The 23,196-nt window shown below is 42.2% G+C and overlaps 1 protein-coding gene across 1 annotated transcript in view; it reads right to left on the minus strand.

The window, feature by feature from the left end:
• APBB1IP (amyloid beta precursor protein binding family B member 1 interacting protein) overlaps positions 1-23,196 on the minus strand; it is a 106,511-nt gene that overhangs the window by 40,395 nt on the left and 42,920 nt on the right. The window contains exons 2-7 of the mRNA XM_081104262.1: positions 16,241-16,312; positions 15,077-15,164; positions 12,443-12,735; positions 9,620-9,697; positions 5,269-5,428; positions 2,737-2,858 (exon numbers count right to left, since the gene is read on the minus strand). Of these exons, the coding sequence (XP_080960388.1) occupies positions 2,737-2,858; positions 5,269-5,428; positions 9,620-9,697; positions 12,443-12,735; positions 15,077-15,164; positions 16,241-16,312 (813 nt within the window). The remainder of the gene's footprint in view (positions 1-2,736; positions 2,859-5,268; positions 5,429-9,619; positions 9,698-12,442; positions 12,736-15,076; positions 15,165-16,240; positions 16,313-23,196) is intronic.

Here is a 23,196-nt window from a genome sequence, read left to right on the forward strand (position 1 = left end):
AGTTGTTTGAGCATCCTTTTAACCAGTACTCTGAGTTCTTTATCTGACAAATTGCTTGCCTTCATTTCAGTTAGTTACCTTTCTGGTGAGTCCTCCTTTTCTTTCATTTTAGGGTTGTTTCTTTGTCTCCCCATTTTAGCAGTCCGGTAGTATGAGTGAGGAGAGGGGGCTGGGCGCTCAGCTGGTAGAGGAGGCAAGGTGGGGTGGGGTCTGCTGGTGAAGGAGGTGGGGTGGGCTAGGTGTTCCAATGCTCCAAGGGGTGGCAGGCCTCACACTCCACTGGTCGAGGCAGAGGGGCAGGCAGGTGCTCCGCTGATTGAAGGGGCAGGGCAAGCTGGCATGTAGATCACCAAGGTGTCAGCGCAGACTGCCCGTCAAGGCAGGGGGCAGGTTGTCCGGGGGCCAAGGTTCAAGCATGCTGGGTTGCTAAGACTGTCTTGTGTGATTGGGGGCATTGGGTCCCAGCAGTAGGGCTGTGTGCACTTGTCTGTCATCTAAGGGACCTAGGACATGGCTGCTCCCTGCAGTCTCCTCCTGAGGAGGACCCTGGGGATCCTCCTAAATGGCGTGCTCTCCAATTATAAGCAGAGAGAAGTGCCTGATTGAGCAGCATGCGGCAGTGGCCGGCAGCTCCTCCATCAGGAGCACCCAAATAGCCTGACTGTAGTTCCCCCACTGACCAACAGATGCCCATCCACATTCATACCCATGGACACTCTCCCTCACCCCCACTCACCCACTCATATTCTTACTCTCGCTCCCATGCCTGCTGCCATGTTGGTTCTCTCGCTGGGTACTATTCTTATAGACTCAATATGGAGGAGTGATACAAGTGGTGGCCCTGACTGTAACTTCCCAAATTTAGCTATGTGTGTGGTTGTGTGACAGGATAGCAAGAAGCTAGAAAAATTCCAAGGCAGGAGGAATAGGGAAACTGAGACAAGAACATTAAACAAGGCCAAACAATTTGGCAGCCTGCAGCCAGCTTGCAAATATCAAGCCCTTACCTTCTCCCAGCCAAGGACACTTGAGAGTAAATGATTAATGTATCTCCAAGGACAGAAAAGCCAGCAGTATTGGGGCTTGGAAAGATAATCACAAATCATGGGAAGTACAACAAAGTAAAAGGGGGATCTTGAAATTTAATTTGTACCAAGATATTTGGCAGAGGAATTTAAAAAATCTACAGATAGAAAAATATATAAGGGACACCCCCCCGCCCCCCCCGCAACTCGCTCCTCAGATTAGCCGAGAGAGCCCATTTATACTTTATGCCAGTAGATAACTTCACTTGCTTTGCTCCTTTAATAAATGTGCGTGTTTTACTTTCCTGATAAATTTAACACAATTATCTGCAGTTACTCGTTTGAACTCATTCATACAACAAGACAGGAATTGAGGAGAGGACAGCCCTCCCCCCGGCCCTCCCCACCCCCCAGACCCCACCCTCTGACTCAGGAGGCTGTTCAACAACACCTCTCTGGTGTCTGTGAGAGGTGCCTGTAACAGCTGTTCTGGTAGAGACCACATTTCTCAGCTTCCCTTCTAGTTCAATATCACCATGTAACTAAGTTCTGATCAATGGGATATAAGCAAAGTAAAAGGGCCATTTCCAGGTCTCTGCAGTAAGAAGTCTGGTGGTGTACTCCCCTGGCTCTTCCCCCGCTTATACAGACTGGAAATGGTCAGGTGGAAAGCAGCCTTGGACCCAGAGATGAAAGTTCAGCATGGCAGAACCATTCTACTAAATCTTCCAGCCTTTGTCTGGGCCGGTATGTGAGGAAGAAATAAGCTTCTAGTTCAGATGGCATTCTAACCAACAGAGGCATTAAAGTGTGGGGTTGAAGGCAGTTATGGTTTGAAGACTTTGTATTTCTGTTTGCTATTTGTCACAAACAACAGTACTTAACTGCTTTGTTGTCAGTCTGCCACCACACAACTAGGGAAGACCCTCGAGAAAAGCACAGTACAGGGGAAAGAACATTTTCCTATAAGAAAGCTGCTCTAGAGTATCCTTTAATTCTGACTATAGTAAATGAGACCTGGGTTTTTTTTAACCTGTAATAGCTAAAGGTGTCTGGATATATCCAAAGCTCTCATCTGTGTCTACTATAGTTAAATTCTTTGACTTTCCTGAACAGACTTAATGACCATCATGCAATTACAGTCGGCTGGAGGCCACAGTCGGAAAGCCTAGACTTCTGTGACATCCTTGTACACACAACTTGAAGGAAGCTTTTCAAATATGGAGAATAATGCTTTTTATTATGTAGACTATAGAACTAAAGCACAAGAAGTTGTGTATTTTCCAGGTGTGACTTTTGGTCATCCCAGCATCAATAAGCACCAAATATGAAGAACAAAGAAAGCAATATCTTCAAAATATGAAGCATTAATGGCTCAGGGTGCATAAAAGTATATTGAATTAATGTAGCCAAAGAGAAATAAGGACACAAAAGAAGGACTAGTCAATGGATTGATGTGTTTTGGGTGATGAATCAAAATGGATTATTTTCTTTCTGGATTTCTCAAAGGACTCTTAGTTTTCATATGGCCTAAGAGTTGAGTTTATGCTTCTTTGAAAGGAATACATTTGGGATATTTTGTGAGGTAATGAATGATGCAATCATCTGGAGTTACTCATTTGAATTCATTCATACAAGAATGAATTCCACAGGTGACATTTAAAAAACCCTCCACTTTTTATATGGCTTACTGATATACAAGTTATCTTACCTGGGGGTTTTTAAATACAGCATATTTTTCCTCTTTCTTCAAAAATACCACTTTATTTTCTGTGTCTCTTGTCCAGTCTGATAAGACTTCAACAACATTTTCATGGTCTTCAAAAAACCTTTCTGATGAAATAAGAAAAACAAGACAGTATTGAGTTAAGCACAATGCCTCATACTTCACACAGGGTTTTATTTTTATTTTTTAAGTTTTATTGTTTAAGGTATTACAAATAGTAGTACATATGTCTCCTTTTCTTTCCCCATTGACCTCACCCCAGCCTCCCCTAACCCCTGCCACATGCCTTCACCACCACCCCTCCCACCCAGTTTCTTGCGTTTGTTGGTTGTGCTTACATGCATGCATACAAGTCCTCCCGTTGATCTCTTACCCCCTAAACCAGCTGTGGGCAAACTACAGCCCGCGGGCCGGATCCGGCCCGTTTGAAATGAATAAAACTAAAAAAAAAAAAAAAAAAAAAAAGACCGTACCCTTTTATGTAATGATGTTTACTTTGAATTTATATTAGTTCACACAAACACTCCATTCATGCTTTTGTTCCGGCCCTCCAGTCCATTTTAAGAACCCATTGTGGCCCTCGAGTCAAAAAGTTTGCCCACCCCTGCCCTAAACCCTCCCCTCCCCTCCTGCTATAGTTTTACAGTCTGTTCACACAGGTTTTTAGAAACTCCTATTTCTTAGATGATGTCACACTGTAACATTCCTGTTACATTAACTCTTTTAGTGTATCAGGTCTTCAACTTATTTTCCATAAAAAACATGGTAAATGAACCTACACTATAGTAATAATGGTCAGCCATTGGATTTTTTACTGTAAATAGTTTCAGGTAGAGGTAAACATTATCTCTGTGAGGAGGGGAATTAGGCAATAATTGGTTTAAACAACTGTGAGATATGAGATCAGCACTCTAAAACATCATTCCTTAAACTCTTAAAACAATACATGAATATTGGAACCAAACCCAAACATAAGGGAAGGCTTTCACTTTTGTACTTGACTCAGAGTTGACAAAAACTTCAAGAGGTTCTTTCAGTGTAGGCCATTTCCTCCAGAAAAAAATTTCTCTAGAAGCTTCTGTGGGAAGGAACCACGTCAGGGACCTTGGGTAGTCAAGACCAATGGGAGCACGGAGGCCTTGTTGTCAATACACCAGAATGGCCGTGGCCGCTCTGAGCATGAGCCTCATCGGGGTGCCCAAGGCCGAGACACCATGAGCAGGTGCAAGGACACGCGGTACACGGTGCCCTTCTGCAGCCAAAGTGATTGATGTCATTGTTGGCAACTCAGCCTTCTTTGACCAGGAGTCCGCTGGAGAGAGAGCAGCTGAGCTGAGGGTAGAGAGCTCAGGGAAGAGAGGCGATAAGCACAGAGAATGTAGGTCCTATGTGTGCAGTAGAGAAGAGAGCCCAGCTGGAGCTGAGAGCTGGCATTGCTATGACGTAAGGCTAAGAACTCAGAGAGAGCTCAGATACAGCTACCATGTTAACCAGCCAGTGTGCTGAGAGAGAAGCTCGGAGGCAGTTACTCTGCGAGGCTACGGAGACCAGCCAGTGTGCTGGGCAGGGGAGACAGGAGAAGCTGCTGAGCCAGAGAGCTCAGGTACCGCTATGAGGTGATGTGGTGAGTCTAGAGGGCAGCGTGCGGCTGCTCAGATAATAGCTGTGGGTACAGAGACTAATGCTGTTTTTGTGGGAAGATGTACATGTGAACCAGCCAGCGTCAGGCTGCCTGTCGGAATGGACTTTGCTATGGAGAATTGTTTTGTCTGACGGCTATATGGTCCACTGGCTTTTACAATAAAGACTCATTCTTATACATCCACAACCTCGCATGGCTTCTCGGTCTGCCCCGCCGCCAAGAATTGAATCATACTCAGCTCTCCAGAGCACCAGAGCTCACGCAGGGCTCCTGCTGTCTTTGACAGCTTCGAAAGCAGGAAATTCTCTATGCCACCAAGCTCTCCAGGTAGATAATTGCTCTGTGAGTGGTATTAAGAATGAGAAGTAACAGTATTTCCTTAATTTTTCTTTCTTCTTTTTTTTTAAGTAGATCAATTTCTATCAACATTACTTTGCTCTTTGGGGTAGAGCCTCTTCAGCTAGACAAAGTATCAGACATTAGGCCAGTGGGAAGGAGAAAGGGAAAATGGACAGTGATGTGAAGCAGAATTAAACTATAGTTAAAAATGGGAACTCGAAAGAAACATTAGCAGACAGACACCCAGGCCATCCATAATCTGCTCAGCTTATAAGCATGCAGTACAAAGTATCATTCTGTTACTTTCTTTCTTTTATGCGTCACTAGAGAGTGACAGTAATAATGCTTACTTTCCCCAAGGTCTGCCACCTGCTACAATTTTGCCTCTTCATTTCTTCCTCACTAAGAAATGAAGAGACAAGAATTGAATCTGGCAGAAGGGAAGTGATGACTCGGAAGTCTTGATGGCTTTCAACCAAAAGACAAAATAGACAAAAACCCATAGTAAAGCAAACCCAAAGATTTTGGGGACTTACCAAGTTGTAGTTCTGGGTATATTTCATAAAGACACCAGTCTACACTGCAGTCACAATGGGTTTTCTCGAAAAGGTTGTCTAGAACGTCTCGGGCCAATTGCCGCTCATCCACCATCAGCGACTTCGTGCTGTTATCATTCATGTGCACCTTGACAACCAGCTGAGGATAAAGCCACAGAGCAGCCACTCAATGTCAGCCACTGAAGAAGGCCACCAAGATTGAAGGTTTCAAAGCTGCTATTGCTTCTGTTAATTTAAATAAGAAAGTGTCCCGCGAATGGACTCAATATGAATTCACTCACACTCTGAATGCTTGTCTAAGGTGCTAGGAATATAGAGGTGGAGAAACCAATTCACAAAAATAGAAAAATGTGCAATAAACAAAGTCCTTGCCCGGCAAGAGATTACATTCTAATGAGGGAGGCAGAAGACAAACAGAACCAAGGAAGTGCTGACTTCCTGTTTTCCTGACATTTGTCTGTTACTTATTCAGGTTCATCCTGGAGCCCAGAAGCATTTCTTGATTGAAAGCCACACCTGCATCTTTGTAACAAATTCTTTTCTTTTGTTTGGCTGGAGCCGGGGTCCCTTTTCATGCAACCCAAGAATTCTAAGACAATCACTGCCCAACCCCCAGCCTGCAGTGCACACAACTACTCCACACACAACCAGTAGAGAAATCCTGTAAACATCACCAACCAGAACCATCTGATACTCTTGCTTAAATTTCTATTCTTTTTTTTTTCTTTCAGAGAGTGGAAGGGAGGAGGATAGACAGGGAGAGAGAAACATCAGTGTTAGAGAGACACATTGATTGGTTGCCTCCCATATGTGCCCTGACCAGGGTTGGGATTGAGCCTGCAATCAACATACAAGGTACGCCCCTTGACTGAAATCAAACCTGGGACCCTTCAGTCCGAGGACCGATGCTCTATCCACTGAGCCAAACCACTAGGGCTTAAATTTTTATTCTAACTTGAAAAATTAGAAAGGGAAGTGTGAAATAGCTACAGACAAGTTCTGCCTATTTTGTTTCCCTAGGTTTGGTCATGGTAATTCACAAATGAAACTCATCATTATTTAAAAAGTGATTAGGTGGACTGGAGAAAGATGCCATACAAATGGTAACATTTCTTCCTCCCTAAAAGTTTGGGTTAGATTCTGAACAAGCTGGGAAACTACCCCTCCTGCCCCACTTCCACCTAATCTGATTTTCAGAACATCATGTTGTCAACAGATGAAGGTGCAGTTCCCACCGATTGTTATGCAGAGTTACTGATAGCAACCAAGGACGTGGGCGGTGATAAAAATCTGGGTTAGAAGCAGGCAAGGACCACAGGTGGAAGCTTCATGTAGTGCAAGCATGTCAAACTCAAAGGCTAACATGGGCCAAATAAACAAGGCATGCGGTCCACGAGCCACGAGTCTGACATGCTTGATGTAGTGCCTTGTCTTCCCAAGTGTCAAAATGCAGAAATCAGGCAGGAAAAGTGCATTTCTGGCTCCTAGTACCATTCAAATTCAGGCTTCCTAGGAACACCTTTTCCACCTTGAAAACCGGTAGCTCAGAAACCTCTAGGTGGATAGTTGCTTGCATTCATGTTTGTCTTCTGCCGCATTTGAAATGATAGGTCCAGTGCCAAAGACACATTCACCTGACTTACGAAATAAGGCCTAGAGCCGTGGTCGGCAAACTGTGGCTCGCGAGCCACATGCGGCTCTTTGGCCCCTTGGGTGTGGCTCTTCTTAAGCTTTAGGAGTATCCTAATTAAGTTAATAACAATGTACCTACCTATATAGTTTAAGTTTAAAAAATTTGGCTCTCAAAAGAAATTTCAATCATTGTACTGTTGATATTTGGCTCTGTTGACTAATGAGTTTGCCGACCACTGGCCTAGAGGGTTACACGGAAAAAGAGATATTCCTTAAATAGTGGTCTTTACTATGATTTATTTTCTATGGAAGGCATACCCATTGATCTCTGCCGAGAATTATTGCAATAAAGCAGCAATTTTCAATGTTTTTCATCTCATAGCACACAGAAATGAATTTCTAAAATTCTGCGGCACACCAAAAAATACATTTTTTGCTGATCTGACAAAAAAAAAGGTATAATTTTGATTCATTCACACTGGATGGCTATTGTTGTCTTGGCTGTTGTCATTTTCTTATTTGACAATCTAAGGGAAAAGAGGTCAGTGCCCCTGACTAAATAGTCAGGGATTGCATGTCTTAAGAGTTCTTGTGGCACAGCCATTGAAAATCACTGCCATAATGTAGCTTCATGTCCTAGGAAACATTGCCAATGCTGGGATTTAGAAGACTTAATTTTCCTGATGGAAAAATTAATGATATTTGACCACATTTCATTCTTACTTAGGAAATCTTGAGAAAATAGAACATGCTGGTGTTTGAAAGGACAGAATAGGACTGATAGCTGTGTCCCTAACCCCTCCTCCAAGCAAAAGCCACAGAATGTATCAGTTACTCAGCCTGCCTTTATCTCAGCCAATGGGAAAGCAAGGGAAACTAGCTCAAGGCCAAAAGTATGCTAGCCACCCCCGTCTTTGTGTAACCAGATCCTAGCTGCATCCTGCCCTTGCGTCACTAGCCCCCGGCCCTTACTCAACCAACCAGAATCGACCAAATCAGTGGTCTGAGAGTGCCCCCACCCCCCGACCTCAAGCCCTATAAATTCTTTGTTCTCTTGGGATGGGGCGCTCTCTCGCATTCTACCACTGTGCCGGTAAAGGAGGCAGAGGGAACAAGCCTGGGCTTGAATAAAGACTCTATGCTTTTGCATTGGACTCGGCGCTCCCTGGTGGATCTTTGGGGGATCTTGAAATCTGGGCATAACAGTGTTTTATTTTTATATAGAGAGAAAAAAATAAATCACCTAATTTGACAATGATGAAAGATTTTGTTTTTGCATAAATTGCAAACTAAATTTAATCCACATGTAGTTATGAATGCCCCTAATTATAAAACTTAGAAAATAAGAAAACCAAGAGAAGGCTGGTAATTTTTATCAAGAATGAATCATATTTATTATTTTTCACAGCTTCCATCTCATTTACAATCTGAAGAGTATGTATGCTAACACATAACACTGCTAAATCGCAGTGATACACTATAGGTAAAATGATTCAAGAATGAAAAGCTTCCCTTTTCTAATCCAGTATAGTATCAATTTTCAACTGGTGTGCCACAAGAATTTTTAAAACATGCAATACCTGACTACTTAGTCAGGGGCACTGACCTCTTTTCCCTTAGATTGTCAAATTAAAAAATGACAAGTATTCTCATCACTGAAGTTTCTATTTCTCTCTTCTTCTCCCTTCCTCTCTGAATTCAATAAAAACATATTTTAAAAAAAGAATCAACTAATGAATGCATGAATAAGTAGAACAACAAATCGACGTGTGTGTTTTTCTCTTTCTCTCTCTAAATATCAATCGATTAAAAAAATAAGTCTGGATCCAGGGATAGTCATGGAATATTTATCGAATATCAATCAACATGTATTGAGCACTTTTATTCAAAGGACCATGAACATAAAGTCCAATGCCCTATGTGAAAACAATGATTCACCCAACTCATTTCATTGTGAGACGCTCTTAAGGAGTCTCAGCATCAGATGGCATGTGCTTCAGAAACTGAAATAAGACAAAACTGTTTCATCTTTCTCTCTATTTATCAATTAACCACTATTAACTTTAATTAGGTATATGCTTCTACTAAGGTTAAATACAGATGTTTCTGTTATAATATAACGAATGTACTCCTGAAAAACCTATGCTCTACAAAAAAATGCACAGTAAAACTACAGGTTTATTGGGGAAAAGGTTAGGGGCAGGTCTCTCAAATCTATGCGCCCCTGAAACCAGAGAACTACTGGGCGATTAACTTGGACATCCAGGGCAGGCAGCGAGGCTGGAGGCTGCCTCAGGGAATATGAAAAATGCACAAAAGCAATCTCAGCAATGCTGAGATGGAGGCAAGGCCAACAGAAGCTGAGCTCTGACCCAGGGAAGGTGGGCCCAGACGGTGGCGCCCCCTGCTGTTAGCTAACAGCGGAGCGGAACCAGAGAGGCCCCTTGAGTGTGAGGGAACCCTGGGTGGAGAGGCTTGAAAACGTCCACACGTATATTAACATAAGTCTCCTTTTTATCAATCACGAAGGAGCTAGCTGATGTCATAGAAAGAGGACCTGTATCATTTCTCTGTGTCCCTAAATTTAAAAAATTATGATTATTCGGAAAGTAGCACTTGGCATTTTATTTTTTAGTAATGAAGTGTAATAAAATGCCATTAATTTAACTTCCCCATGCAAAAGTGATATACAGTTTACCTTCTTGACCTTGGCCTCTTTCAGTTTTTCCAGTGCCAGCTTAATTTTATCAGCCTTCGCCTGGGCTTCTTCTTCTTCCTGCAAAATGACAGCCAACCCAGTCCATGAAAGAATACCAGCAAGGAAGCACCTGTGCCATTGCTAGTGTCTTACTTACTTTATGTTAGCAAAAGGCTATATTATAGGGCACCAAATTTCACATAAGTGAGTTTCAGAATTAAGTAACCATAACAAAAATCTCCAGCCTAGAAATATAGGCTAGCAGAGCTTCACATATTTGATCCAAAAAAATCTCTGCTTGGCTCAAACCTTGGGTATAACCTGAGGAGTCTACAGGTGTATCTCAAGGGATCTGAGCACCTCCATAAATTATATGCTTAAAAAAAAACCACAACCATTTTAAGTGTACAGTTTCAGTGGCACTAAGTATATTCACTTTTTGTGCAACCATAACCACCATCCATCTCTAGCACTATTTTCATATGAGGTACTTAGAATAGTTAAATTCATAGAGATAGATGCCCTAACTGGTTTGGCTCAGTGGATAGAGCGTTGGCCTGTGGGCTGAAGGGTCCCAGGTTCGATTCGGTCAAGGGCATGTACCTTGGTTGTGGGCACGTATCCAGTAGGTGGTGTGCAGGAAGCAGCTGATTGATATTTCTCTCTCATCGATATTTCTAACTCTCTATACCTCTCCCTTCCTCTCTGTAAAAAAATCAATAACATATATATTTTTAAAAATTCATAGAGATAGAAAGTAGAATAGTAGTTGCCAGGGGCTTCAGGGAAGGGGGAATAGGGAATTATTATTTAATAGGTATACAGTTTCAGCCCCAGCTGGGTGGCTCAGTTGGTTGAAGTGTCATCAGTACACCAAACGTTTTGGGTTCAATTCTGGTCAGGGCACATACTAGGTTGTGGGTTTGATCCCTGTCCCCAAGTGTACAGGAGGCAACCAATCTATGTGCCCCCCCCTCTCAAATCAATAAAAAACATATCCTAATAAACACATCCACAAGAAAGAAGAAAATCCCGCCATTTATTACAATGTGGATGAACCTTGGGGTATTATGTTAAGTGAGATAAGTCATACAGAGAAAGACAAATACTGTATGATCTCATTTCAATGTGGAATCTAACCATAGAAACAGAGAGTAGAGTGGTGGGAGCCAGGGCATGGGAGATGAGGGAAATTGGGAGATGTTGCTGAAAAGGTACAAACTTCCAATTATATGGTAAGTTTGGGGGAATCTAACATACAGCATGGTGGCTACAGTAAAAAATGCTATATTATATACTTGAAAGCTGTTAAGACAGTAGATCTAAATGTTCTCACCACATATACACAAAAAAGGTAATTATGTAGAGTGATGGAGGTGTTAACTAATCTTATTGTGAAATCATTTCACAATCTCTGATTCAAATCATCGTGTTGTACACCTTAAACTTACAGATATTATGTTAAATAGAGCTCAATAAAAATGAAAAAAAGAGCCTCTGCTCTATATGGATCACCAATTTTTAACAATAAATATGTTTTTATTGGTTTTTAGAGGACGAGGGATAGAGATAGAAACATCAATGGGAGAGAAACATCATCGACTGGCTACCTCCTGTACCCCTGCTACTGGGGATCAGGCTGCAACCAGAGCATGTGCCCTGACCAGGAATTAAACTGTGACCTCTTGGTTCCTGGGTTGACGCTCAACCACTGAGCACACCGGCCGGGCTATGGATCACCAATTTTTAAATAATTTTTCTACAATAAATACATAATATAGCAATGAATATGATTTAATATTTGATTTACATTTAATATCTGTTCATTCTAAAGGCATTATAGGAACTTTCAGGGTTACTAGGGTCATATTTATGAACACCAACCATCACACAGTTCAACAAATGTGGAAGTCATAACAAATTGAGTGATATTCTTACTCTAATATACATTTTAATCCTCACCTGAGTTTCCAATGATTTTTAGAGGGTGGAAGGGAGGGAGGAGGGGGAGAAAGAGAGAGAGGGAGAGAAAGAGATAGAAACACTGAAGTGTGAGAGACACATTGATTAGTTGCTTGTGCCCTGACCAGGGTGGGGCTGGAATCTGCAACTGAAGTATGTGCCCTCGACCAGGAATCAAACTGCAACCCTTTGGTCCCCAGGTGGATGCTCTAACCACTGAGCGACTGGCCAGGGCTAAAACATTTTGGAAGTGCTTTACTCTAAGAAATCTTAAAAGTTATATTTTTTTACTTTTATGAGAGAAATGTTATAAGATGACGTCCTAGTTATTTTCCCAGTATTTACAAATGTATTAATATCAAGTACTCATCACCTGCCTGTCCACAACACCCTTCCCTAACTACATTACAAGTAATTCTTAGATATATCTTTGCCCTACTGAACAGGGCTGACCAATTTAGCAAAATTCCATTTAGTTCAATTCAGAAATATGTAAGGAATGCTTTCTATTCTTCATGTGCTGGGTTAGCACCAGCGACACAGAAATGTATAAATCAGTTCCACAGTTCATACCAAGTTAATAAAACACCCTCAAAAGTTGATTATTATTAGGAAGTGCTGCATATAAATACAGATTTTATCCAAACTTTAATTCCTGATTATGGCCTTAATATGTTCTTTATACACACCCAAGGGTCTTATTTTTAGAGAACTCTGCCTTTCCAGTGAACATACTCAGTATCCTTATTTCTTACTATCTCAGAGCTTTCGGGGTACAAACTTATAAATGTCACCCTCACTTTGAAGAAAATAAAAATGATGGGTAGCAGAGGCCCTGCCGTCTCTACCCCAGGCGCTTACCTGAGAGAGAGGTTCAGGAGGTGGTGGTGGCAGAGGCAGGTCTACCATGGGGTCTGCTGGTGGAGGCGGTAAATCATCCTCATATTGGCTCATACTAGTTGCAACGACATTTGCTCCGTAACCAGGAGAGGCCGCGCCACTGGAATGTGACACTTCCGGAGGGGCCGGAGGATGCGGACCCTGAGAAGATTCTTTCTGTGCCTGGATTGTCCTCTGTTCAGCTTCACTTATATCTGCTACCAGATCTGCCATGAGCGCATCTAGATCTTGATCTTCCAGTGCATTTAAGGATTCTGATAAGGGAAAATTATGTTAATAACCAAAACAAAGATTTGTGCCTGAAAAAATGGAACAGAGGTTATTTTCGGTATAATATTTGAATACTGGTCTTGAGGGATTGAGGGTGGGTATAGGGCAATAAGGAGAGGCTGGTAAAGGGGGAAAAACTTTCAGTTATAAGATGAATAAGGCCTGAGGGTCTCATGGTGAGCATAATTAATAGCACTGTATTGTAGGACTGAAATTTGTGGGAGAAGAAAACTTAGATGTCTTTATAAAAAAAGAGAGGAGAGAAAAGGTTACATATATGAGTGTGGAAAGGTAAATCTTCATTGCTCATATGTGCAAGTATATGCTATCTACTAATGTTATAATTTCATAAAAGTGTATTTTTTTTTGACATTTCATGAATGTTACCTATGCAAAAATGATTCATAGTTTACCTTCTTTTATTCAATGTTATGATGGAAATAACAGCCAGAAAAAATAAATGTATAATAGAGACCTGGTGCACCAAATTCGTGCACGGGTAAGCTCCCTAGGCCTGGCTAGTGGATCAGGGCTGATCTGTGGGGTGACTGGCCCCCGCTGGCATCTGCCTTGGCCTGCCTAGTGCCACCCACTCACCAGCTCTGCCCTCCTCACAGCCGCCAGTTGCCTCCCTCTGTGGGGTGACTAGCGGAGTGACTGGGGGCCCCCCGCTGCACCTGCCTTTGCAGGCCTGGGGCCTGCCGGTTGGGGGCAGCTCCTGCATTGAGTGTCTGCCCCCTGGTGGTTAGCGAGCATCATAGTGACAGATCGTTCTGCTGTTTGGTCAATTTACATATTAGGCTTTTATTATATACTAGAGGCCCGGTGCATGAAAATTCATGCACTGGATGCGGGGGATGCCTCAGCCCAGCCTGCCCCCTTTCACAGTCTGGGAGCCCTCAGAGGCGGGAGGCGACCTGGCAATCAGGGGAAGGCAATGCCCCATCACACCTCTGCTGCTGCCACTGCCAGAAATGCAAGCCTTGGCCGGCCCTGGTTACCTGGGGGGCTGAGGGGGCTGGGGGTCTCCAGAGGCGGGACTGGCCTTGCTGTGCGCCTGCTGCCCTGACGGGGCTGAAGGGACTGGGTGCTGCCTTCTTGTGGCTGTGGGCACCACCTTCTTTGAGGGTGTGGCAGTCAATTAGCATATCCCCTCCTTATTGGCTGTGGGTGCTGCCATCTTTGGTGATGGTGTGAGGGTCAATTAGCATATTCCTCTTTATTAGATAGGAAGATAGCAAATAATAGAAAAGAGGATGGGGAATAAAGAAAATTGGAAGAGGTGTATTATAATATATCAAGGTACAGGCATTGGCACCTAAGTGTTTATAAAAAAAATATTACTGAAAATAACAGAAACAAAGAAACCCAATGAGTGTCAGAAATAAAACTTGGAACTCTGGATTTCTGTAACTGGATTTCTCTATTATTTTGTTTTTCATATTTTTGGTAGGCACTGCCATTCTTTGGAAAATCTTTTTCAAGATTTACAATGAATTTTCATTCATTTGGAGGTGATTACTTCAAACTTCACTTAATGTGAATAGCATGTGGGCTAAAGATTGTCTCTGCACTAAATAAAAAAGATAGTTTTGTTAATAAAATAACATGACAATCTCAGGGAGAATAAAAAATGTCAGAGCAAAACAGAGCAAATATATCAAATTATGTAGAAATTAAAATATATTATATTTGGAAGCATCCATTCATATATTATCAATCATTACCCAACAAACAGTTCAACATTATCCTTGAAGAAACATTTACTTATTACTTTTTTATATTACTGTGCTTTGTTTCTCTAAAGCAGTGGTTCTCAGCCTTCCTAATGCTGCGACCCTTTAATACAGTTCCTCATGTTGTGGTGACCCCCAACCATAAATTATTTTCGTTGCTACTTCATAACTGTAATTTTGTTATTGTTATGAATCATAATGTAAATATCTGATATGCAGGATGGTCTTGGGTGACCCCTGTGAAAGGGTCGTTCAACCCCCCAAAGGGGTCGTGACCCACAGGTTGAGAATCGCTGCTCTAAAGGCTTAGATAAAAATTCCCTTTACTTCTTAAAAAACAATTAAGAGAGTTCTGACACTACACAATTGCAGGATAGTGTTACCTTTCATTACAGGCAAAAATATTTTCTTGCCCTTTCAATTCAATCCAGACACACAAAAAAATGCTATCTGAAATTCAGGATTATAAAAATTACACTCCCTACGGTGTCCAGGTTCCTTAAATTTTGTTTTCAAATTGTAGTTCCACACAGATTTTAGTCATTATTATAATTTAAAATTATTTAAGGAAAGAAATTATTATGCTTACCATTTAAATCCTTAAAACCCACACTGTAGTTAAACTCAGCCCTGGGAGGTTTAGGGTCCGAAGGAGGAAGAGTGTCGACTCCTAAACTCTGTGGAAACAGATCCCCGCCCCCCCCGCAAAGTTAATCATGAGACTAACATTTAAACAGCACATTTAATCATTAAGTCAAAAGTCATGTATTGTTTACACATTTTCTCTCTAGGTATGTTGTTTTAAAATGATATTCTTGTTTGAGAATGTTTTATGTGATTTCTGCCCCCTGCATAATATTAGAAATTAAAAATTATTCTAGGAAGTACATCTTGAAACAAAACAGGCCAACAGAGAATGATGAGAATGAGAAAGTTAATTTTTACAAACAATAGAAAAAATTTCCTGTAATGATGCATTTGTAACATATGTACTATACATTTTTCTTTAAAAACGCACACTATTTTTCATTTATTTTGTAGAAAAGCTTAAGATCCCTACTGTATTTAGGAATATTGGGTTGTTTTTATTTCAATATTTTATGCAGGAAGTGATGAATCAACGCTGCTCTGATTTATGAGAACACTGCAAGGCACTCCAGTTTGCCTGACTCTGTAACCTGGGTCAGCAGCCTCAGCGCTCCAGTCACTAGTGACTGACCCTGAGCTAATCTGGTCTTTCTCAGACCTGAAGCCTATGGCTGAGTGGCTTTCATGCTACCTGAGGGGGCGAAGTTCTTACAGTGTAAAGAGGCTACAGTAACTCCCTTTTAGTCCTTTAAAATGTAGCATTTCCTCAAAAATTGGTCAAAAATTTTACTAATTTTCTTACCTAGTCTTTCTATAAAGGTAAGTGCAGGGGAGATTGTTCAGTGCTGGTGGTTGTGGGAGGGATTCACTTGCAGAAAATCCCTCCATTAGCTAAATGATTGGTCACAATAAGCATGGAAATTGCCAAAACAGGAGGTATGTGTGACCAATGCATTCAATCAACTGAACTCAGGTATAATTAGGAAAAACGCTTTATTTCCTGGTGCCCCCTGCCCCCTCCCCGCCACTGTCACAGTTACATCAGCAATATATAATATCGTCAATCTCCATTTTTTAAAAAGATAGCTCTCTTTTCAGATTAAAATCTAATTATTTAGCCCCATTTTTTTTCTTCCTAATTTGATAGTTAAAGAAGGAGATTTACCTGGGTCAAAAGATCCATCTCTCCCAGCAAATTGCTGAACATTTGGTCGATATCATCATTTGACTCATCCATCTGAAAAAGAAAGAAACCCAGCTATAAACAATCTAATAAAAGCCTGATCTCTCTCAACTGAAGGATTTGTATGCATGCATATAAGCATAACCAATGGACATAAGACACTGGGGGGTAGGGGAGGCTGGGGAAATGTCAAGGGGGGGGGAAGAAGACATATGTAATACTCTTTGTAATACTTTAAGCAATAAAACAAAATTTAAAAAATAATAAATTATAACAAAAAACAACAACAACAAAAAGCCTGATCTTTCGATAATTGTCCCATCTCTTTTTTTTCTCTCCAGGTGTCATATGGAGAGGAAGGCTCATTTCAGCTTAAAATTCCATGACTGATCCCATTCCTTGGTCCAAGATTAAACCAAACCCTAGAAACTGTCTCAGAGCTACAATCAGACTTTGTTTCTCCAGACCCATCTAGTCTCTGGGGCCAAGTGGACAACGTGGGCATTGTTCAGGAATTCACCTCCCTGCAGGAAACCCTCCTTAGAGAGGAGCAAACCTCATGCACAGGTGGTTATGAAGGAGAGAGATGCAGAACTTCACCTCCACTTACAAACTTACACAGAAATACGTCAGGAGTCAGAAAGCATCTTCACCAAATGATTCTCTGCTTTACAAAAGCTCTCTGAAACAGCAGCTTTGCTTACTGACTTGGAAGTATTGGGGTGATAAACACTTAGGACCACATGGCCACACAACCAAGTGATGAGAGGCTGAAATAAATCCTGATGCGGTATCTTACATCAGAACCTTTCTCTGCCTGAGACAAAGGAAGCAAGTGCTCAAGAAAGGAGAAGTGTTTCCATACCATGAGGTGGGACACCCTGTGAGGTCCAACCAGCAGCTCTCCTGACACTTTTGGCAGGGCTGGATTAGGAAATTAGGAGACGTGATTACCAGGCCTCCTTCAGCTACTCCTTAGTAGTATGCTGTTTGGCAAAGGGAGTTAACTACTTCACCTGTAACGTGAGTTTGCTGGAGATACTTTCTAAGGGTCCTAAAATGCTCTAAAAGATTAGAAGATTAATGCGAATTACATTCAAGCTAAGAAGTCTGGTTAGAGGATCAGCATGGGTTTTAATTATTATATATGTTCACTTAAACATATACAAAAGTAGAGAAAACAATATTATGCTTTTCATGAAATCAATTTTTAGCTTTAACCATTGCCAATTCACAACTGATATTTTAATTTTAAATATAATACCTATGTTTTCTCCCAATAATTATTTTGAAGCCAATATTATTTTTCCATAAATATTTCAGTATGTAGCTCTAAAATATTTTTTTTACCGTAACCATACTACTGTCATCTCTGTGATGATTACTAATTTTCCAGAACACCCTATCTGGCTTTAGCGGGGGTATCTAGCAGGAGCATGGGTAGCTACAAAACTGGACTGGCCAGGAAAGGGCTAGGAAGGGGACTTCCGGTAAAACTCGAGAGGTCTATGATACCGTGGGACAAGCACATTCCTAAGAAGCAGACACACATCAGAGAACCAGGTGTGCACACACACGGGACGGGGGAATTCAAGGAAACCATTCAGTGAATGCTCAGGGTCTTTCACACAAGGTAGGCAGGTGAGCACTCAGGTATGAAAGAGACCGGCCAGGCAGACACTGCAGGTGCGAGTCTATGTGTGCAGGCCTAAGCGGTCACGGAGGACTCGAACAGAGCATCAGTGAAGAAACATGGAAGATGCCCATCCTCTTTATGTGGTTGTTGGGCTTAGGATTCATTGCAGTTAGGAGGAGGAGACAGAGCTGCAGGAGGGGAGGAGCGTCAAAGCTGGCTCCATCTGAATGTGGTTTTATCCCCTCCCAGTTGCTTACAAAGTATCTGAATCATACCCTCCCTTCAATTTATCTACAAATGGAGGGAAGAAAGTATTTTAGTCACCAAAATGCCCTTGGTTTCACAGACTGTCCGTTCAAAAAGTTAATCTGGTATTCGAAATCCTATAATGGGTGATTTATTCATTGTTTTAATAAGAGGAAAGTAACAGAAAATAATAAAATTGCAGAACTGCCCATTTATTTTCATTAGAATATTATGTAGTAGGGGGATGGGGGTGCTGGAGGGAGTCAATGGGGAAAAAAGGGGGCCATATGTAATACTTCCAACAATAAAGAATTATTTTAAAAAATAATATTATGTAGCATAATAATGTGACAAAAATAGAAGAATCAGATGAATAATTATTAACAGGATAAGTTGACAGTATTAGTGTTAATATATTTCCAACTTTTCATAAGGGAAAAATAATCTATTCAAAGTGAAAAAACATATTTATGTTCTGACCTCAAAACAGCCAGCCAGTATTACAATAGAGTCACAGGATCCAAAGATAATGCTAATAAGAATAATCTTGCTATTGATGTTTTCTCTTAAATCATTACATTTGGAAAAGTACTAAAGTGATGAAGAATAAAGTCTTGAAAGGAAATATGACACCCATGAATCAGAAAAACCCAGAGCCCAAAGACTTTGGTTTCTCAGCCTGTGCATACCACTGATACACAGCGGCTTAAGGACATCCAGAATATCTTACACTTAAGATGGAAATAACTCAAAACAGAGTTCTCATGACTTCTGCTGACACTCTTCTAGGTTCATTTGGGAAAAATCTTTCCCCTTGCCCTTTCATTCCTCTCTCCCAGAGTCTGTTGTTATGGAATTATTAAAAGCAGTCATCATAAAAAATGCGCTGTAAACCTAGGTGTAAGTAAATCTGCTACTGAGCGTAGCAGATTTAAAAGAGTTGCGTCCTTGGTGAAAATAATCATTCATTTGAATTAAGAGCTATTATTAACATAAATTCATGAATTTATATTAATCTGTAAATACAATCATTTTACATACTTACCTTATTTCTGGAATGGACAGACCCAGTCACTCAAATATACGCCCCCCCCACCCCCCCCAACACACACACAAGTGTGACAAAATAGGGATGTGTCTGTGTCTATTTGCATGCGTGGTATTTTTCAAAGGTCAAAATTAAGTTGAGAGAGAGAGAGAGAGAGAGAGAAACACCCATCCCCAAGAGCTGCAAGTGTTATTTGGGTCAACAGCAGGGAGGGGCTGCCTTAGTGAAGTAACAGATTGCAAAACAAGCAATGTGTTATCATGTTGGGTGGAATTAACATCTTTTTGTGAGTATGTCATTTCTGAGTTCCGTTTGTGTCCTGGGAAGAACACCAAACTGCTGAGTAAAAGAAAACTAGAATAGTACTTTATCAGATGGATTTTGTTGTTTTTTTGGGGGTGGGATGGGGAATGGATAGGAGAGAGGCTGAAATTCTCCCTAGATCTCCTGAACATCCAAGGAAATTTTTCCCAATGCTTACTATTTCCCCAAGGCTCAAATTTCTAAGCCTGTTTTCATCCTCAAATGCTTTCTCTTTTCCACTTTCTCTTTTACAAACTTCACATATACATATTTTAAAAACCTACCCGTACCCCCCCCCCCAAAAAAAAAAATGGTTACTATGTGAGGTGATGGGTGTGTGAGCTGAATTTTTTGTGGTAATCATTTCACAGTATATGAATATATCAAATCATTATGTTGTACACCTTAAACATACAGTATTATATGTCAACTAGAGGCCCAGTTCACAAAAATTTGTGCACTCAGCGGTGGGGGGGGGGGGGGAGGGGGTCCCCCAGCCCAGCCTGCGCTCATTTGCAGTCCAGGAACCCTTGGGGGATGTCCACCTGTCGACTTAGGCCCACTCCCGGGGGGATCAGGCCTAAGCTTGCAGTCAGACATCCTACTGGCAGCCAGGGAGCCCTCAGGGGATGTCCAACTAAAGGCTTAGGCCCCCAAGGGATCGGGTCTAAACTGTTAATTGGACATTCTTAGTGCTGCCACGGAGGAGGGAGAGGCTCCTGCCACCACCACTGCGCTGGCCAGCCATGAGCCAGCTTCTGGCTGAGTGACACTCCCCATATGCTGTGGGATCATCACAGCTTCTCCGATCACCAATCAAAGGCGGCCCGGTTCTCTGATCCAGGGCCATGGGGCAGGGCAAAGGGAGCCCTGAGGGCCGCCTTTGCCCTTCCCCTGCTCTTGCCTGCCGCCTGGGTTTCCAATCACTGTCCTTCCCCTTTCGCCTCCCATCATTGTGCCTACATATGCAAATTAACTGCCATCTTTGTTGGCAGTTAACTGCCATCTTTCTTGGCAGTTAATTTGCATACTGAATATTGCCCTGATTAGCTGATGGGAAGCGTAGCGAAGGTACCGTCAATTACCCTTTTTGTCTTTCATTAGATTAGATATAGGATGTCCCTATTTCCCTCCTTTTGCCCCTCTCCCCAGCTCTTGCCCCCCAATTCTCTCTGGCCATCACCATACTGTTGTCTGTGTCCATGGGTTGTGCATATATTTTCTTTGGCTAATCTCTTCTTTAAATTCACTTCTTTAAATTTTTATTTTCAGATAAGTGCTTATAACTACACTATTATGTATTTTCTATTATACCATTTAGAATTAAGATATCTTTTAATTGAACACTTGTAAATTTTAGCACAATTTAATAAATTATGCTAGAAGCAATTAGGAGATTTTTCATGTAATGCAGATACATTTCAATTAATATTTTATTAATTTTTAATTTTTTAATATTTTAATTTGAAATAATCTCATACATGTAAAAAAAACTATAAAATACTACAGCATATTATATGTACCCTTCACCCAATTTCTTAGGTGTTAATAATTTAAACATAATCATTATACAACTAACAAAATTTGGAATATATTTTTCTTATAATCTCTTTAATGTTACTTAATCCATTTACTTTGTTTTTGTTAATCTTCACCCAAGGATATTTTTCCATTGAATTTTAGAGAGAGTGAAGGGAAAGGGAGAGACACATTGATTGGTTGCCTCCTGCACATGCTCTGATAGGGACTGAGGATCATGCCAGCAACTGAGGTACATGCCCTTGACTGGAATCGGACCTGGGACCCTTTAGTCCATGGGCTAATGCTCTATCCATTGAGCAAAACAGGCTGCAGCTTAATTCATTTACTTTTAATCTATATGTGTCTTTATATTTAAAGTGGGTCTTGTTTTTGATTCACCCTCATAATCTGTCTTTTAATTGGTGCATTTATGCCACTGACTTTCAGAGTGCTTACTGATAGAGTTACTGCCATATCAGGTGGCTTCTGGGGCTTCTGGTCCCGGCCAGCAGCCTGGGATTGGATCCATCATGGGCGGCAGGTGGCTTCTGGGGCTTCTGGGGCCGGCCTGCGACCCGGGATCAGATCCATCATGGGCGGCAGGCAGGTGGCATCTGGGGCTTCTGGGGCCAGCCTGCGGCCCAGGAACGGATCCGATCACGGGTGGCAGGCAGGTAGCTTCTGGGGTCGCACACGGGGGCCTGGATAGCGGCTCGCACTGGCAGCTCGTGCTGTCCCACCCTGCCTGCAGTATGCAAATTAGCTGCCATCTTTGTTGGAGGTTAATTTGCATATCACGCTGATTAGCCCATGGGAGGCATAGCGAAGGTACGGTCAATTACCATGTTTGTCTATTATTAGATAGGATTATATCTCAATAAAGCTGGGGAAAAATCTGTCCTAAGTACTCTGCAACAAGACATATATTTTATCTATGGCAAAGTTAACTTCATATATTTAATTCAGTTTGGATGCAGGTGTCATTGCTCTTCGGATTAGTAATTTCAGCTATGATTTGGGTTCTCGATCAGGACAGACCTTATTTTGCCTGTCAGGGTAGCTTGCCTAAACTGAGCCCATTTATTATGTAACAAACATTTTCATTACTATTCTCCTCTGCATTCTCCTCCCACATGCCCTATTTTGTCTAACGCTTGTTATTCATTTATTACTACAATTTAGAAACCTGAGTGTAGTCCTTGACACCTCTCATTTTTCCATTCAATCAGTCAAAAATCCTCCCTGTTTGTCCAGTGTTCTCCTTTATGTCCCCACTGTGAAGCCATAGATTAAACCCTCATCAGCCCATCCAGCCTCCAGCCTCTCAGATCCTCCATCAAGCCTCACCACCATCACTGGGAATTTGAAATACAAATGTGCATGTGTCACCCTCCTGTTTAAAACCTTCATGGCTGATCAAGAGGAAGTGGAGCCAGTTTAGGTCTTAGCATGTCCTTTAAGTCCTTCATAATTTCCCCAATCTACTTTTCAGGGTTCAACTCTTGCCATTCAGGGCTCCTGATGCTGATTTGAACAGGCTTTAAAAAATTGTTTGTCTTTATATATGCTATGATTCATGCACAGGTGGGGTCCCTCAAGGTGGCCTGCGGGGATTGGTCCCCAACTTACACCCCCAGCCTTGCAGCTCTGCAGCCCTTCCTGGCACCCCACCTTGGCCTGGTGCCACCCCCTCACCTGCTCCACCATCCTGCCTGCAGGGCGATCGATTGGGTCTGCCCCCACTGCCTCCCCCTCCCCACTGGTTGCCCTCCGCTGCCACTGGTTGCTGTCTGAAGGGTGATCAGTCAGGGCTGCGCCGCCCCCCCCCCCCCCCACCTGGCTCCCTCAGTGCCTGGAAGCCAGGTGGCAGCCTCGCCTCCTGCCACTGCTGCTGGTCGCAGTCTGCAGGGTGATTGGTGGGGCAATCAGGCCCCACTCACACCCTCCTTGGCTGGTGCCACCCCCTCACCTGCTCTACCATCTGCTGCGGTCCCAGGTCCCACTCTCATCTGGGCCCATTGGGGCTGGCAGCTCCTCCACTGCTGTCTGCTGCCAGCACCACTGACACCTGCCATGTTCCACGCTGCCCCCTGGTGGTCAGCGCACATCATAGTGAGCGGCTGAACTCCCGAGGGGACAATTTGCATTATTAGGCTTTTATTATATAGGATTTCCTGTAAATAA

Source organism: Myotis nattereri, assembly GCF_964212035.1.
Source record: "Myotis nattereri genome assembly, chromosome: 1".
In the NCBI taxonomy this organism is placed as follows: domain Eukaryota; kingdom Metazoa; phylum Chordata; class Mammalia; order Chiroptera; family Vespertilionidae; genus Myotis; species Myotis nattereri.